This window comes from Episyrphus balteatus, chromosome 4 (genome assembly GCF_945859705.1).
Source record: "Episyrphus balteatus chromosome 4, idEpiBalt1.1, whole genome shotgun sequence".
Lineage (NCBI taxonomy): Eukaryota > Metazoa > Arthropoda > Insecta > Diptera > Syrphidae > Episyrphus > Episyrphus balteatus.
In genome coordinates, this window is record NC_079137.1 from 67,624,595 (window position 1) to 67,643,158 (window position 18,564).

The following is an 18,564-nucleotide window of genomic DNA, read 5'->3' on the forward strand; positions in this document are numbered from 1 at the left end:
TGCCGTGGAAATATGGAAGCAGAGGCTCTATTATGTGGAATAGAAGACTTCCCCCCCCCCCCCCCCCCCCCCGTGGCGGATTTTCGGTTTTTTTCCAACAAGTCTATCCTTTTCGATGGTGATGATGAAGAACAATTTAACGTTGATTCGTAAACCAAACGGCGAACGCTTAATTTAATTTTATTGAGATGTGCTTCACTGGAAGCCATAATATAGATTGTCTATATACGTCTGACTCTGTCTTTATTTGTGTGTGTGTGTGTTTGTGTAGAGGATAGTCCTTTTTGTATGAATTGCATCTATTCATCGGAATATAGATCCGAAGGAGTGTAGTAGGAAATATTACATTTTATGGAAACACAAGTTTATCGAGCTGAAGATAATTTTATTAAATTATGTTGCTATATATTGGAAGAAGCCGCGCGATGATGGCGCTTAAAGCGGAGGCAGGAGGGTATTCATTTTGCTGGCTACGGCTACAACCAGAAGCACTCGGAAACACTCTCTTGGGAAATAAAGTCAAAGGATAAATTTTGGGTATTTGGATATTCATTCAACAACGAGCGAGCATATCTATTTGGGTTCTTAACGAGACCGGTTCAGTGTTGCCACTTTAGTGATTTTTCAAATATTTTATTGGAATAGAAATAAATCAAGTTTAGGTCAAACTTTGAACCAGTTATCTTGCTTGAGAAATATTTTAGAACGATTATTTTTACAGGAGAGGTGATTTTTGGTAAAAAAATTACCCATTTTTAACTTCTGGTTAAAAAATTACTCATTTTTAACTTCTGGTTAAAAAATTACCTATTTTTAACTTCTGGTTAAAAAATTACCCATTTTTAACTTCAACTGATTTAAATTTATTTTTTTTTTTGCAACAGATTTTTACCATAAATAGTGGCAACACTGTAAAATAGATATGTAAATTTTGGATTGCTTTGAGAATCTTTCTTTCAACTATATACCATTTTGGCAGCACCAAATTTGTCGATGCAATTTCCAGTATTTTGATTCTAACAGAGAACTTGAATATTTAGATCACGTTTTGAAATGGTTACGAATGCATGAATGCATTTTAATTGAATAGTTTTTTTTTTTTTTCATTTTCTTATTCTTAAACTTCAATTGAGTGAGTTTGAATATTCTGAGAATATTTTGATTTCGAATGTAAATTTCTTGCACGATATTCTTGGAAGTTATTACTTTATTCAACGATGGAAAGAGTCTTTAGGGCATAATTATTTTACCTTAATTTAATTGTTTTTGTGGTGGTGGCTGGAATATGACCTGAAGACAATTAAGTGGCTAGATGATTTAATGATTTTAGAACAAAGTGAGACTGATGGATGATGGTGATGAAGAGACAAAAAAAAATTATTAAAGTGAAATACAAATGAATTAACTGAATGTCTGCTGTTGACAATGAACATTGAGTTTATGTGAGTTTTTTTGTTAAGAAGTTGAAATATAGCCTCAAGCGTTACAAAAAAAAAAGGATTTGTGTAGAAAAGGTTACGTATACACCCCAATGTCCTACAAAAATGCATTTGAAATATATTAAAAAAAAAATATTCGGGTTTCATTTATGAAAAGAATTTCAAAATAAACTTCTTTTTATGTCTCACTCGATGGATTTCGAGAAAAATTTTCAAAATGGATTTTTTTTGGCAATTTTTGCCGATTTTTTTTTCGAAAATCCTAAATATAGTTTTTTTTTAGTTTCATTTATGAAAAGAGCTTAAAGAGATCTTTCTTTTTATGTGTCACTCGATGAATTTGGAGAAAACTCTTTAAAATGCATTTTTTGGATTTTTTTTTTTCGAAAATTTCGAAAATCAAAAACAAAAAAAATTTGGGTCAAATTTATGAATACAACTTAAAAAAATTCTTTTTTTATGTCTCACTCGATGAATTTGGAGCAAATTATTCAAAACTGCAATTTTTTCTGCAAGGGGTTAACCTTGGATTTTTTTTCGAAAATTTCGAAAATCCAAAAATTAGATTTTTGGGTTTCATTCATAAATAGAGCTGAAGAGACCATTCTTTTTGTGCCTCGATTAATGGATTTGGAGGAAGTTTTACAAAATGCATTTTTTTTCGGAAGCCCAACAAATTGATTCATTTACAAATAGAGCTTCAAATATCCTTCTTCGAAAATAAAAAAAAAAAATTTTTAGTTTTTTCGCAACTTTGCAATTTAATTTCGACTTGAACTAAAATTTTATTTTGTTATCATTAAACATTTGCCTCCTCTTCCCAAGGAACAGTACAAATTTTCGAACTGAAATTTCAAGAAACAACATGGCAATCGCAAAACCAAATCCATATCCAAACAAAGCAAACGCATAACGGCACTCAGTTAATCCAATCGACACAAATCCTCCAACACTGCTCTCACATTTAGGTTTCTGTGGGAACCACTTTAATTCCTCCCGATTCATTAGACCAACTTCTCGTTGCCAACGAATTCTACAAACAAAAATTTCAACTCACTGAGCTTGATAAAATAAAATTCATACTTACTGTCTTCGAAAAAGTTCCTTATAAGGAAAATTCTTCCTCACAGGAATTGCCAAAATCGGCAATTTGAACGGTTCCAATTCCTTCAATCCGCATTTTTCTGTTTCAGCATAAGTATCACTTATAACTTGATAGCCAGCTTGAAGTTCAACTTGATAAGCAAACAATCCAGTTCGAACTTTTTCCATTCCCATGTGAGGACGCATATAAACATTGTCTCCTTTGGGTTGAATTTTCTTCTGAAAAAGGGTTCTAGTCACTGGATCCGTTGATTCCTGAAAAATACAGAATTTTACTTTTTTTGAACCTCGCTAAAAACCTCAAACCTACATTAAAGAAAATCTTATTATAAACCGTATCTTGGACTCCAATTTCCAACGGTGACTGCCCAAGATCTCCCAAAGTTCCAATAGCCTCACTTGGACTCTGCAATAGAGCCACAATATTTGCCGAAAATGATGTAAATAAAAAAAGTGTTGTCACAAAAGTCGTAAAAACCAAAATCCTTGCAGATCGATTTGGTATTGTCACATTAAAACCCTGCTGACACATTGCTCCCCAAACAAAAACAATACAATCCCAAAAATCCATTCCAGTTAACAAAGGTGAAAAAGCCAACTCAATTGACATAATCAAAGCGGTAAAAATCATAAAAACCAATACCGCAATCCAAACGTCATAATTAAATGGTAAAGCAAAAATATTCGCAACTGCTGATAAAGGAGGCTGTCGAAACATGATACCAGCTCGAATGCGAAAAGTCTCCACGACGAAATGAACAACAGCCACTCGGTCAAGTCGCATAAATATGGCATTCTGACTAAAATCCAACTCGTAACGTTGAAATCGTCCCATCAAACCATCAAACGAACCATTCGGTTTTTTCCAGCCCCAGTTATCAGTTTGGAAGGTGTTAAAACTGTGAAGGAAAAAAAAAGTGGTGAATCCATTTACAAGAAAAAGCAACAAAAAAAATACTTTTTTTTTCTTTTCTCATCAAATTTTTTTAATATATGTATATAAAAAGCTTACAAAAAAAAATTAAACCATTAAAAAGTTTAATATTTCTTCTAAAAAATAAAGCTACCTATATTTAAATTTTTACAATGCCTAAAAGGAATATACATAATTTATTAAAAACAATCATATTTCATGAAAAAAGTGAAAAAATCTAACTTTTTCTTCTAACATCCGTTTTTTATATAAATTTTATGCCATCTGAAAGCCTATTGTTTCTGCTCAAAATATTCATATCAACCATGTCTATACGACATCTATAAAAAGAGCTAAAATTTTTTAAACCCTATCAATTTTCATCAAAAAACAAAAAAATCAATCTTTTTTATCTTCAAACACCATTAAATCCATTTTTTTATATGACAACCTAAAATAAATTTTATATTATCTGAAAGTTTATTATTTCACCTTTTATATGATGCCACAATCATATTTCTACGATGCCTACAAAAAAAGTAAGAATTTTTTGAAGCCAACCATGTTTTAGTTTTAAAAAACCATTTATAACTTGGTTTTGATATTTTTTAGAATTTTTCAATACTTTTGTTAGCTTAACAATAAATTTATCTATCGATTAAAAAAACATTCAACTTTCTACAACTTCGCGTTTGGAAAATAGCCACTTTTTTGCAAATATGTTTTACCCCTATTTACCCTATTTAATGATTTTCATTAGTGTTCACCTTAAGATTTATTATCTTTCTAATAAGCTATAGAAAATTTGTTATCTCAAATTGTTTATTTTTAGTTTAGTATTTAAATTTATGCCACACTGCTAAAAAATTCAGGTGGAACGAAAGAAAATGACGTCACTTTTTCGTGGATGCTGCCATTAAGACATTATCACGTCAAAAAGTCAAGGTCCATATCGATTTTATTTTACTTACCTCATATTCAATCGACCACTGAGTGCCCTAGTCAGTGGATAGTTCACCTTGGTAATAGTGTCAATATGCCTCATTGTCAAATCCTCAATGTCAGTGAACATGTCAGGAAATGCAATCACCAGACCGGTCTTAAATTCCAGACCTTCCAAATTTTCCCTGTACGATATTGCTGAACCAAATTGCTGCAAGCTCGTTACCATATCTCCACTCGATGCTATATTTGCCCCAACTTGTCTCACCCTCATCGCTTTCGATGGATCCACCTTGTAAATGTCCCAGAGACTGCCATTTCTTAGTAACCTAACCTCACCATCCGGTGGAATGAACACATCAGGAATATTCTCATCAATATCGTCGTCGCTACCACCCAGTAAAAGCCAAAAGCGGTTGGTTGTAAATAGATTTCTTTGGTCAGCTGCTTTCAAAGTCTGCCTGGCACAGGTATCATCTAAATTGACAATTATTCCTGTCTTATAGCTTAAAGGATTCAAGGTGAACTGATGCACATCAACATGGTCCAAGTTCATATCACGAAATACATTCACGTACATTTGTCGCTCTAAGAAACCACGTACAAGTTTGACAATCTCATTTCTTCCGCTAAAATCTTCTTCTGGGCAAACGACCAAGCCCACACTACGAACTCCGTGGAAATGAAAGTAGTCCACGTACAATGGCAAATTGGCTATATTCCATGAGGGTAACTGTTGCTCCTTGAGTTTGTCGATGAAAGTTTCAGCGATGGTGTCATCATTATCGCTTGGCTGACTTCCAAAAACCGTTTCGGTAGCGAAAAATACAAAAACTGAGATGAGTAGAAGAACCTTCATAACTTGGCATTTTGTGGTTTCGTGATCTCGCTTTTATACACAAATGGAGTCGTCGTCGTGTTTCGGTTGGAAAAAAATAAATTGGCCCACTAACTATCGTGGAACCACCTCCAGGATATAACTAAATTGGTGGAAAATTGCACGCAATTTCCGGCTTTATAATGAGGATATTCTGAGTGCATCAGGTCGGTTCGGATAGGACGAATAATATAATGGCTAGGGACACCTGTTGTATAGCCTGCAGGATGTGTATAAATTATATGCAGAGACATTGCTCCTTTTGTGTGTGTGTGTGTATTTGTGTGGTTGGTGAAAACAAAATGGAATGTTGCATGAATAAATGAAATTTCTAGGTTTATCGTGTGGCAACATTTTTGCTCGTCGTCAGTCGTCCAGGTCCTTGCTGGTTGGTCCTTCTGGCGATTATTTATTTAAATATCCTATATGTACAGGATATGAATGAAAATATGTATGTTTTCTGTTTTTTTGTGTAGCTTTGTTTGTTACAGGGTGACACTAAGGTGTCACTAAGTAGAGTTTGTACCAGGAAAGGTGTGTCACAAAGGTGTGGTTGATTGTTTGATTGCTGTGTTTTTGTGTGTGTCTAACGTTGGCTGACGATGATTAACGAGCTATTGCAATTTTAGGTTGCAATTTTAGGTTGCAATTTTAGTGATTTATTGATTGTGTCTATTAGGGATGACGATAAAAAGTACAATAAATATGTATAACCCTTTTGTATATTTGTGGTTGTTGCTCTTTGCTGATATTGCAGAGGACAATTTTGAGGTAGTTGTGTGTTGAATCTGGTTAATAATGGTAATACATTTTAATTTATGTTTGGAAATTTTGCTGTTTTATTTAAATTGCTATATTTTGTTATGCAACTATGTAATTTAATTGATGCACTTTAGTTATATTTCTGTGGAAATTTATATTTCGTGGTAAGGGTTTATTAAAAATAATATATTCCAACGTTCAACTTAATTTGGGCGGATAAATTAGGAATTTAGAAAATTTGACATTTAAAGTTTTTATTTTTGTTCGCTAGGACAAATGGAAAACAGAATGTAACCAAAATTATTTTAAATACGCCAATAATTTATAGTTTTTATTGCTCTGTTTGGATTTATTAGTTATTATAAAATAAAGATTTGAAAATGGGTCACTGTGGCGTATACGTATTTTTTTTCCTTTAAATACTAATTTATTTATAAACATTGTATAACTTTATACAACTGTTTAAATTTGTAAAATGTTATCAAAAACCTTGTTTATTGTTGTCTTATAGGTGTCAAACTTATACAAAAGAGTAGATTGTCTTAACCGCGAATAATGTGATTATTATTTTTATTAAATAAAGCATATTTCCAATATTTTGAAAAAAGTTATGTAGTGTATAAGTAGACAAAAATCTAATAAATACGGAGTCATAGTACTTCGCATAATTATGATTATTTCGATGAATAATCATGCTGCACAGTGGTCGAAAATGACATATCTCGTTGCAAAAATCAAAACTTTTAAACAGAAATATAATTATACAAGGTGTTTCCGAATCCTTGGCTGAAGTAAGATTTTCTTCGGAAAAAGGAATTGCCAGAATAAATAGGTAAGTAAATTAAAATGTTCAAAAACTATCGTAACTTTTGCAAACATTCATCGAGTGAGACATTATAAAGAAAAGTTCATTTAAGCTCTATTCATAAATGAAACCCAAAAATATACTTTTCTAGATTTTCGAAAAAAAAAAATAAAGGCTAACCCTTTGCAGAAAAAAAATGCATTTTGAAAAATTTCCTCCAAATAACATAACATAAAAAGAAAGGTATTTTATAGTTTTATTTAGAAATTAAAAATAAATTTATTTTTATTTTCGAAAAAAATCCAAAGTCCAACCCCTTGCCGAAAAAAAAAGCATTTTGAAAAATTTCTTCGAAATCCATCGAGTCAGACATAAAAAAAAGGTTTTTTATAGCTTTATTTATAAATTAAATCCAGAATTTTTTTTATTTATTTTCGAAAAAAATCCAAAGTTAACTCCTTGCCGAAAAAAATTCTTTTTTTAAAAATTTCCTCCAAAACCATTGAGTGAGACATAAAAAGAAAGGTCTTGAAATAGCTTGATTAAGAAATTGAATCCAGAAATTTTTTTTTTAATTTTCGAAAAAAAATCCAAGGTTAACCCCTTGCCGAAAAAAATGCATTTTGAAAAATTTCCTCCAAATCCATCGAGTGAGACATAAAATAAAGGTCTTTTTTAACTTTATTAAGAAAATAGATCCAAAAATTTTTTTTAATTTTCGAAAAAAATACAAGGTTAACCCCTTGCTGAAAAAAATGCATTTTGAAAAATTTACTCTTTTATAGCTTTACTCAGAAATTAAATCTAGAAATTTTATTTTTTTTTTTTTTTATTTGGAATAAAATCCAAGGTTAAACCCTTGACTAAAAAAAATTTATTTTGAAAAATTTCCTCTAAAGTCAAGTGAGAAAAGAAAGGTCTTTTATAGATTTTTTTAGAAATTAAATCTAGAAATTTTTTTTTATATTTTCGAAAAAAATCCAAGGTCCTTGCCGAAAAAAAGCATTTTGAAAAATGTTTTTTTTTTTTTTAATATTTTTTTAGTTTCAATACAACTCTAATTCCCAGACTACATTATGACAATCCATGGTCCATTTTTATCTCTGTCGCAATGCAAGGTTTTTTTTTTTTTTTTTTTTTTTGTTAATTTTTCTTCTTGTTTTATTTCATAAGATGACTGCAAACGAATTTGAATCAACCTCTAACCTTGACCAGGACACAGTACTAAACAGTCATCCATTAAATATAACAAAAACAAAAAAAACCGTCATCTCTCTGCAATAAGTAACAAACACATACAAAAAAAAAATGTCAAAACCCCGAAATGAAACAAAACAACATCCTCTAACCTCTCTAACCAGCGAAAGCGAAAAAAAATCTTTTAAAGGAGATAACGAATTTTATTTCGTTGTTCCAGAAAACAATGGTGTTAGTATGCAAAGGACGAAAGTTTTTCTGCTTTTGTTTTTTTTTTTTTATTTTTGTTATTTTTTTGTTGTTGTTTGCTCTAAAACAAGCTCACAGACTAAAGGATAACAATTATATTGCTTGGGGCTAAGGTATTCAGGTGGCACACAGAGTGGCAGAAACTTTTTCGTGTGAAATAAACACATTTTGTGAGCATTGAAGGGTGGCCCAGAAATATCACAACAAAAAATATATAAAAAACAAAAAAAAAACATAAGGACTTCGAAGTAAGAAAAACTTGCTTTAGGGAAATTTTAGCAAATGAGCGAAAAGGATGTTGTGTTGTTTTTGTTTTTTGTTGTCTTGCATTTTCTAGGTAGTTGAAATATTTAGTGGAAAGCATAAACTTGTATAGTTTAAAGAGGGTAATCAAGGAGCATCGCCTTTAGTTCATTTTTTTTTTCTTTATCAAAAAAAAGGATACAAAACATTTTTTTTTTTTTTACAATTTTCTCACGTTTATATCTTTTGCAAGGTAGAAATAAATAAACAAAAAAAAATACACACTGATTACCTTAACTTGGTTTTTACATGTCCAATAAGAAGTCACGGAAAAGTAAATTGAGTTGTTGTTGCAAGAAAATGTATATACACAAAAAAGAATCAAAATAATCGGTCAAGAGGTCACAAAAAAGAGTCAGGACGAAGAAGGTAGAATTAAAAGAACGAGCAATTTGTAGCAAAAGTCAAAGGAAAACTTTATTTATGGTAATTACCTTTAACACGTTTAGCTTATCGTTTGAACACAAAAAACTTGTAAAAATTAGAGCGGAAAATGGTCAAATTAAGTTGAGCTATTTAATTACCTGGGGGCACTAAGAGGTGATGGAATGCGCTTAAAGTAAACTTAAAAAAGAATGGTTTCAATCATTATATAGAATAAAGTGTTGTTTTTTAAGCTTTTGTTAGTTTGGGGCTCTGGACATCGTTTTGAAGAAAAGCTGTTGCAAAATTGTATCATTAAGGTTGTTCTTAAGGTTTCAAAATAAAGGTTTGAAAACTGCAACCTCTTTATTCGTATACAAGAAAGCAAAGGCTAGTGACTTAATTAATTAGTTTGCAAAAACGTCGTTACCACTTTACAATTTATTGCAAGTTCCAAACGGATAATGGCAACGATTTCCCCTAATTAATTAGGTTTTTGATGGTTATTTTTGGTTTATTTGCAACCTTTTTAAAAATTTTAAATTATTGACTGGAGGTATTTACACACTTTACACAACACAGTCTTGTAGAAACTTTTAGTTGGTTGAGAATAGTTAGAAAATGGTTTGAAATTGCTTAAAATTTTCGCCTTCTCGGAAGCATATAAATTTTAACCTATTTTATTCACCACGCAAAAGTAAAAGTGAGAATTTTTACCCAATTCATACACTGACTTAAGGCCTAAATCAGTTAAATAATAACTTATTTTAAGCTGACAATAATCCTTTTGAGTAAAATTCAGTTTTTTTTTCAGTTTGATTTACTTTGAATTTAATGGTTATTAAGTGGTTCCGAATTAACTTCGTAGGTATTATTTAACTTTATTAACTAATGTAAAATTAAAACAAAGCATAAAACTAATTTCGTTCCTGAAAATAAATTAAAAAAAATTCATAATAGATACTAAAAAGTTGAAAAGGAATCAGAAGTTTAAAAAAAAATAAATGGTTATTTTACAACCTACATACATAAAACGGCATCCAAAAACCTATTTCAAAACAAGTTATTTTAAAGTTCGATTTAAGCTTCGGATTTAGGTATATGATATTTTTGTACCAAAAACTAAAAAAAAAATTAAAAGTTAAAATAAACTAATGCTTAAATCGAAGTTCATAAAAAATCATGAAATAACGAGATTATTTTACCAAAAATAAAATTGAATCTAGTTTTTAGTATTTTTTTTAACAAAAATTGCCAGCTACAAAATAACTTATATCTAGCAACTTTATTACCGAAGTTATTTGAAATTATTTTACTTCCACAGTATTTTTTATTTTACTCAGTTTATAAAGTGCTGATTTGGTGAAATTTCACAGATTTTACCAAAAAAATTCCTACCAGCTATAAAATAACTAAAATCTAACTAACCACTTTATAGCAAAATTAATTTTTATATCACATAATTTTTTTAAAAATCAGGTTATAATTTTACCAGAAATAAACTTGCGTCTGATTTTTTGTTTTGTCTTTACTGAAAATTTTTACAAGCTCACAAAATAACTAGTTTATAACTTCTTAATGATTGAGGTTATTTCAATTTATATTACAACAGCGGTTTTTTCAACTCAGAATATAATTTAACTAAACTTAAACTTGGGTCTAAATTTTAGTTTGTTCTTACCGAACAATTGCTATCAGCTACAAAATTACTTGTATGCAACTACTCTATGGCCGAGGTTATTTGAGGTAATATAATTATTCATAAGAAAGGCGGTAGGAATATGATCTCATCTCTCTAGGCAAAAACCCACAGAAAGTTTGATTTGATTTTTAGGTGCATTATGTTAGTTTATACTTAATATATTATATTTAATATTATTATTTATCTTCTCTATATTTTTCCAACCAAATTGAAAAAGATTATTCTACATCAACATCTGTTAAAATTTGTCTAAGCCTCTCTAAGTCACATAAAACCACCTAAAAACCACATTTAAAGTTATTAATTTAAAATCATCCATCAGCACTAAATAAGCTCTTCTTAAATATAAAAATCCCACATCAATAATTATACCATTTTGACAGATGTCAATATTAATTCAAAATTTCATCATAATCTACTATTTAAGTAGTATAGTTTATTATGGAAATATAAGTGGGTATAAATTTAAACCCCATACATATAACACACTTAAAAGCACTTCCATTGAAATTTATTAATTTATCTATATTCAATAAGCCAATTAGCAATTTTCACAGACCAAACACAAAAAAAAATGTGTATTGGTATTTATATAGCCGCATGAAGGTCATCCGACTGAACGAAAAACACCAATCAACACCCCGCCTTCATCCTGTGTGTTAACCGGATCCGGATGAAACCAACCAACCGACCATATTTAATTTCAAACCCAACTCTGATGCACATCATCATTGTCACTTTTCTGCCATCTCTATAAAATAAGAGTTATACCTCTGGCATTGACACAAGCAGAAGCACACATCAGAGACAGGATCGTATACAACCTTGTTAAAACTATGAAATGGAAAATTATTGATAATCGAATTAATTTTATACACATACTTTTTTTTTAGAGAGAGACATGTTAGACACTCTAGAAAGGTCGGACAGATGCAAAACACAGAAAACCGGTAAACTGTGAACGACTTTGAATTTGAGGTTAAGGTAATAGTCGACGAGCAACGAACGAACGACTCACTTGTGCATGATGGCATGCATCCTAGCATGCACCATGAGAAGGTCACACAGGATATTTTATGTGGAAAAAGCTGACACAGCAGAGAAAGAGAGGCAGATTAAAATAAAATATCGATTCTCTCATAGAAAAATCCTTTTTTTTTTTTGGTTTTGCAATAAAGAAGGATAGGATTTTAGTTTTATGGTGTTGCTGCTACTGCTGCTACTGCTGCTGGTGATAATGTCGAAACGATTTTCTTTGAATTTCCTTGGTCCTTGAACAGTTTCCTTGGTCCTTGCTGAGACTTTATTATGAGTTTTATGAAAGGAGGAAGGTAATTGGGCTCACCTACCATTGTACGTAATTATATCGAGACCTAATACCTGACAAATTGTAGTTTCTCCTTCATCTTGAAACATACGAGTGTTTTGTGTTTACTATAATGTCCTTGGATAACACCTGAAGAATGTTAAGCAATTTAATAAAATAAAACGAGAAGATTTTTGTATCCCTTTTCTGTAGGTTTTAAGGCTGGAAGAAAGGTGGTTATTTTGTTACCTTCTTTTTTTATATCCTTGTCATTTTTTCAGGGTTTAAGTATCCAAACATAACGAATCCTATTCTAGTTTTCCTTGGTAATAATTTTTTTTTCGTCCTTTCTTTCATCGGCATTCAATATGGGGAACGAATAAGTGAAGAAAAGATATACACTCATATATAGATATAGAAGATAATTTAGGAAATAGGCTTTCGGCTTTTCGTGCAAGGATAATAGAAAATTCCGAGTCCAGAGTTTTTCTTTTTTGTTTACTTTTTTTATGTTTTGTCTTTCTTTTATTTACTAGAGTGTGTGATGGTATCCTTTTTTGGCTGGGATGAGAATCCTTGTTGAACCTATTTTTTGCTTTTGGTTGCTATATTTAAGTGAAAAGGGGCCAAAAGGATTACCAACATTCGTTTGAACCAGAATGGGAATTAAGGAAAGAGAGAGAGAGGAGAAAGGACTCGTGTGTAATCCTTATCTATGATAGAGAAAAATTCAAAAGGTAATGGTTTTTTTTTGGCAAAAGTTAGAAGATAAGATATAAAAAAAAAAAATAAGGATACGAGTATTGTTAAGAGAATGAGATTAGATGGAGGCTTTGGTTTTGATTTGATTACAAAATCATCATCATCGGAAATGAAAATTTGAAATTTTGATGAGGTCAACCATTGGGATATTTTTGAAAATTGGAAAACGTTGGAAAAAAGTCACGTTTGAAAATTAATAGAAAGAGCTGAGATTTTATGTACCTTTTTTTGTTTTTAATAAATAGTATTGATTTTAATCCCATTTATTGAAAGGATATAAGGATTAAGGATCTGATTGGAGGGAAATATGAAACGAAAAATTGCTTACCATAGATTAAATTATTAATTTTTGCTTTTTTTTTTTTTGGGTTCTTGAATAATTATGGAATTAATTTATTTACATTTTTTTGGTAGATTTTTAAAGTTTTTTTTTTAGAATTAAAAAATATATAGTTTTGGTTAAAAACATATCAAACAATTGACACTCTGAAACTATACCCAAACAAAAAATTATAACATGTTTAAAGAAAATACCGCAGTAATAATATAACCTCAATTAACCTCGGTCAATAATTGAATAATATGCTAGATACAAGTTAAGTTGTAACTGGTAGAAATTTTTCGGTAAAAACAAACCAAAAATGGGAGTAAGTTCATTTCGGGTTATATTATAACCTGAGTTTTAAAAAATACCGTATTTATAATATTACATTCCAATATCATCGATCATAATGCGGTTGGATACTATAGTTATTTTGTAGTTGGTAGCAATTTTTAGGTAAAAAAAAATACCGTGATAATAATAAAAATAGAAACGACCTCGGTCATAAAATAGTAAGATATTAGTTATTTTGTAACTTTAAAGAATGTTTTGGTAAAAAACAAACCATAAAAAAAAATAGCCTCAAGTTTATTTCTGGTTAAATTATAACCCGAGTCAAAAAGACACCCTAGTAATAATATTATTTCAAACACATTTGATCATAAAGTGGTATGATTTTAGTTATTTTTTAAGCTGGTAAGAATTTTTCAAATAATAGACCTAAATTTCTGATAAAAAGATCAGGTGTAACGGGCGTGCCTTTAGAAAATCATTTCTTTTAGAAGCCATATAAAAAAAAAATTTAATACGTCTGCAGTAGTAATTGAAGGAAATTTATATAGAAAGCTGTATTTTTAATTTAACAGGTGTGACATTGTTTGAAAAAAAAAAAAAACGTTATATAAAATTTGAGATTTGAGTAAGATTCCCCGGTTTGAACTAAGAAAGCATTATTGCATTTTGAGAGACAACTTAATTGTGTTTTCTTTTTAATCAAAACATACAACTTAAAACATAAATCTTAAATTAACATTAAAACTCAAAGCTCCTCTTATTTTTCATTTCATGATTTTCAACTGTCTAAACTAATCCACCAAACAAAATATAACAAATTCTTTGACAACAACATAATTTCAAAATAAATAACACCAAACGTCCATTTTATATGTAAATTTTGTGTACTAAAAAAAAAAAGAAACACGATTATCAATTCACAACAAAAATTAATTTCAAGACTTCAATACTAATCTTTAACAATAAAAAAACAAAACAAAAATTTAAAAAGTTTTTTCATAAATAAAAATGGTCCTTGAGTTGAAATGTAAGGAAAAAAACATACAACTTACTGCCAATGTCCTTTCAAAATAAAAGTGTGTAATAAGGTTGCATGATCTTGATATTAACAGTTAAAAAAAAAAAACATAAAGCCTTGAATTCTTTGACTATTCTCCTAAATTCTATGTTTTGTGCCTCGTTTAAGAACTTTTGAAAGTCCTAACAAGACATTATTAAAATATTAAATGTTGTATTCCTCTCTTTTCACGGTTTTTTACTAAAGCCATTATGTGACCTTAAAATATTTATTTAAAACGTAAAATCAAAAACTTCCAAAAAAAGTTTGTTTTTCAGCGATAATGTGAAAACCCCCAATACACTTGAAAAAAAAACTCAAAAATCGACAAAAACCACAACAAAAACCCTGTATTTCCTTAACTATCTAAAAAATGTCCTTTGGCATTATGAATAAATGATAAGGACTTCAATGCGGCATCACCATTTCAAATTTGAGGATTGCCTTCCGTATCCCATTTTTCAGCCTATAACGACATTCTTTTCGTCTATATTTTTTTTGTTTTTGTTATAATTTTTGTTAGGCAATTTTTCTATGAGATTTTGGTGTTGAAAACTTATTGAATTTATAAGGAAAGGAAATAGATAAAATATTCAGGAGACTTTTTTGTTTTTGTTTTTTTTTTTAAGATTTGCTTTCCTTTTTTGCAAAGGATAAAAGAGATAAGTGGAATATTTTGTTCTAAGAGTTGCTAGGTTATGTGAAATTTATATATGAGAGTTTGAGTTTTTGTATCAAAAAACTTTTAGCTAGACATGACATCGATGAATAAGTTATTAGCTTTCCATTGTATTTTCTTTCTTTATTTTTTGTCTGTTTTTTTTTTGCTAAGTATAATGCATTTTGATGAATATAGAAAATGGATTATTAAAATATTGACGTCTTAGTCGTCGTTGTTGTTGTTATGATGGAAAGTGCTGTTTGTGTATACAGATTATCCATTCATTAGATTCTTGGAATTGTTTTGTATTTCCCCATATGTTATAGAGCTTAAGTGAATTCATCATCACAGTTCATGCCGATATAATCTGTTAAGGGAATCAATTGGATAATGTAAAATATTGGTAATTATGTAAATTCTAATGTTCCACATTATCCAATTCAAAACTTGAGCTCTTTGTATCAAAAGCGAAATAGTTTATGAAATTTGTTTTATGTCCATTATATGTGTTTAATTTTACATAGAACCAGTCATACTATTTCGAAAAGCCAGATTTATAGGCTTAAGCGACTCAAGAGTGTAATACGTTACATGTATTGAATTTGGAGTGATTTCGGGCTTATTTTACCATTGAACGTGTAATTCGTCTTGGTATTTTTTTTTTTTTTTCTATAAGCTTAAATATGTGCAATGAAAATTATATCAAGCTATTTTCAAGACATTTTCAGACAATAATCTTCAATTTGTATGGGTTAGTAATAAATAAAACATCAACTCAAATAACTTCTAAATTTATAAACTAACTAGCGGACTTCGTTCCGCCATTTTTTGTGTTTATTTTTAATTTTCGACTCTATAATTAGTTAACATTTTAAATGAAAAAGGGAATCAAAACTTGAAAAGTTCGTAAAATGAGTTTAAAAATATTCACTTTTAAACTTTTAGCAAAAGTGGCCTATGTAAAATATGGTCATGTTAAAAACGGCCAAAAAACTTGGGACAAAAAAACTTGTTTTTCCCGTTATTCGGTCAAAAATCATTTTAAAATTTAAAAATTTGGAAATGCTTGCTCATGACTAAAGCCTATATTTCCTATAAGCTTGAGATTTTTTGGAGGCTTATAAAAATTACAAAAAAATTAAAAACTACTCAAAAATGTCCCTAAAAATTAGGTTGTTTTTCAAAAATTTTTATTTCAAAATACAGGGCCTATGAAAAAAATCCGTTTTAGACCCCTAATTTTTTTTTAATATCTTTCTCATGGTGTAACTCAAATTTCTGTGCAAAATTTTGCGTACCTCTAATTAGTCTTTTGTCGAAGGTCTATGACTGCAAAAAAAACCTTCACAACTTGGTTTTGAAATTTTTTTGAATTTTTTCAATACCTTTTTTAACTATTGAATAAATTTGCCATAATTTAAAAAAAGTCAACTCTTTACGACTTACCGTTTAGAAAAAAACCTCTTTTTTCAATGTCGTGTTACCCCTATTTACCCTATAAAATCTTTAATTTTTTTTGCCTTAAACCTTCTCCTCTTATACCTCTTTGATTTAAAAAAAAATTAAGAAAATAAGTCAGCCGGTGTGGGCGGTTAGCGAACGTACACAAAACCAAACTTTAATATAATAGATTCCATCAAAAAGTTCGTGGAAGTTAATTTTTTTTGCAAGTGACAGTTTCTTATTTTTTTGGAATTAGTAATAATTTTGTAATGAAAGTTCGTTGGGAAATTTTTACTTGCGATATAGCAAACAATAGGTAAGTCCAAGCTTAGGATTCGTTAAAAAATTCAAACATGACATTACGATATTAGAGGATGCTAAAAAAAAGTGGGTCTCACAAATTCTGTCTGTGTTTCTATCTCTATCTCAAGCTTAAACCGAAATTACTGAAGGTGATTCCCTAGAGGTGAAATTTGAATTTTTTTTAAGACAAAAATTAACGGTCCTTGCCAAAAAAAAATCAAGTGTGCAATTCACACGTGGTAGAAGTGAAACCTTAAAAAATCATTTTTCTTGCAAAAAAAAATAGAAAAAATCTACCTAATTTTATTCTATCACCTTCAAATCCATGTTTTTTATATGACAACCTACATTTATAAATTTTATATCATCTGAAAGCTTATTGTCTTAGCTCAAAATATATATATATCGATCAAGTCTATGAGACATCTACAAAAAGAGCTAGAATTTTTTAAACTCGATGAAATATTATCCAAAAAGTAAAAAAAAACATTTATTTTTATGTTCTCATGCTATTAAATCAATTTTTTTGTTTGACAACCTATAAAAAATTTTATACCATGTTAAAACTTATTCACCATGTCGAATTTTTAGACTGAGATTACGGTACTTCCTACACTGGTAGCTGGTCATCGCCAACAGATCTCCACAGGTGTTTTGAGGTATTTTTAATTTTTTTTTTTCAATTTAAGATTGTGTAACTTGCAGAGCACGTTACGTTATGTGTGATATATCAAATAAAAGGTTATGTTATCAGCATGCGTATTAAAGTTAAATAAAATTTGTATGTGCACTAGATCAAAAAATATAACTTGTGTTGGAAAAGAACATCTTTTTACCGTTATCTCCGAATTTTGAATATGAAATTAATTGAAATTTTGTACAATTATAATTTATTTAATTATCTATATACAGTACAAATATCATTTATCTATCTATTAAAACAAAAAAGTTATAACAAGTTGAAGTCGTGTCGGGTTTTCGTTTCATCTTCTTTCAAATCACTACGATACTAAAGAAGTTTTCACTTCAAAATGTTTTTTTTTTGGATTTTAAAAAAAGTTTTAATATTTTTTTTTTTCAAAAATCAATTTTTTGAAAACGGGTTGATAAATTTTTTTTAAAAATTTGTTTTAAGTGTCAAACAATTTTTTTTTTAAACGGTTTCTTCAACTTTTGAAAAAAAAATTCAAACACATTTTTCGCTGTACAAGAAATTAAATGGCATTTTCAGTTTAATGATTAAAACGATTCAAATGAGTGTTTTTGTTTTTTTTTTAAACAATTTTTATTGCTTTTTAGTCTATTGAATAGACCCTTTTGGATGGAACAAATTCGTTCAAGAGTTTTTATTGCTGATTATGATTCCTTGCCATACAAGAATACTCCAGCCAAAAGTGCTACTAAATCCGTTGGTGCATTTCTGAGAAAACGGCAACACTGGTCGGTTTTCAGTTTTTTTGATTTAACTCGAAAACCAAGCCTGACTTTGAAATGGTTCAAAGACACTTTTCATAGCAAATTAAATTTTCTGTCAAGTAAAGATGGTTAATAAATTTTAAAAATTATTTTTGACTAAAATTCTAACCTAAAATCAAAGAAAAAAAAGTTAAAAAATTGACAATTTTATTTTTTCTTACTAAATCAAGGGGCATTTTGTGTATGTAGCCGGGACGTCCAAACTTTGTACTAATGAAATAAAGTAGAGGTAAAATCCTTTGATAATATGCAATTTTAATTTTTTTTTGTCAAGAAACAACTTA

The 18,564-nt window shown here is 29.5% G+C and overlaps 1 protein-coding gene across 1 annotated transcript; it reads right to left on the reverse strand.

Moving 5' to 3' along the window:
* Positions 1 to 2,200: 2,200 nt before the first annotated feature.
* LOC129918411 (uncharacterized) lies at positions 2,201 to 5,316 on the reverse strand. The gene is made up of 4 exons (XM_055998924.1): positions 4,428 to 5,316; positions 2,854 to 3,442; positions 2,527 to 2,798; positions 2,201 to 2,472 (listed from the first exon to the last, which is right to left on the reverse strand). The coding sequence occupies exons 1-4, from the start codon at positions 5,255 to 5,257 to the stop codon at positions 2,217 to 2,219; spliced, it is 1,947 nt and encodes a 648-aa protein (XP_055854899.1). The 5' UTR covers positions 5,258 to 5,316; the 3' UTR covers positions 2,201 to 2,216.
* Between the last annotated feature and the right edge of the window lie 13,248 nt (positions 5,317 to 18,564).

Bases quoted from the DNA above. Each gene is read 5' to 3' on its own strand.
- LOC129918411 (XM_055998924.1), bottom strand. From the start codon at position 5,257: ATGAAGGTTCTTCTACTCATCTCAGTTTTTGTATTTTTCGCTACCGAA. The intron at 2,799-2,853 runs GTAGGTTTGAGG...TGTATTTTTCAG, and splicing joins ATAATAAGATTTTCTTTAAT to GAATCAACGGATCCAGTGAC. The intron at 2,473-2,526 runs GTAAGTATGAAT...TTTTGTTTGTAG, and splicing joins AAGGAACTTTTTCGAAGACA to AATTCGTTGGCAACGAGAAG.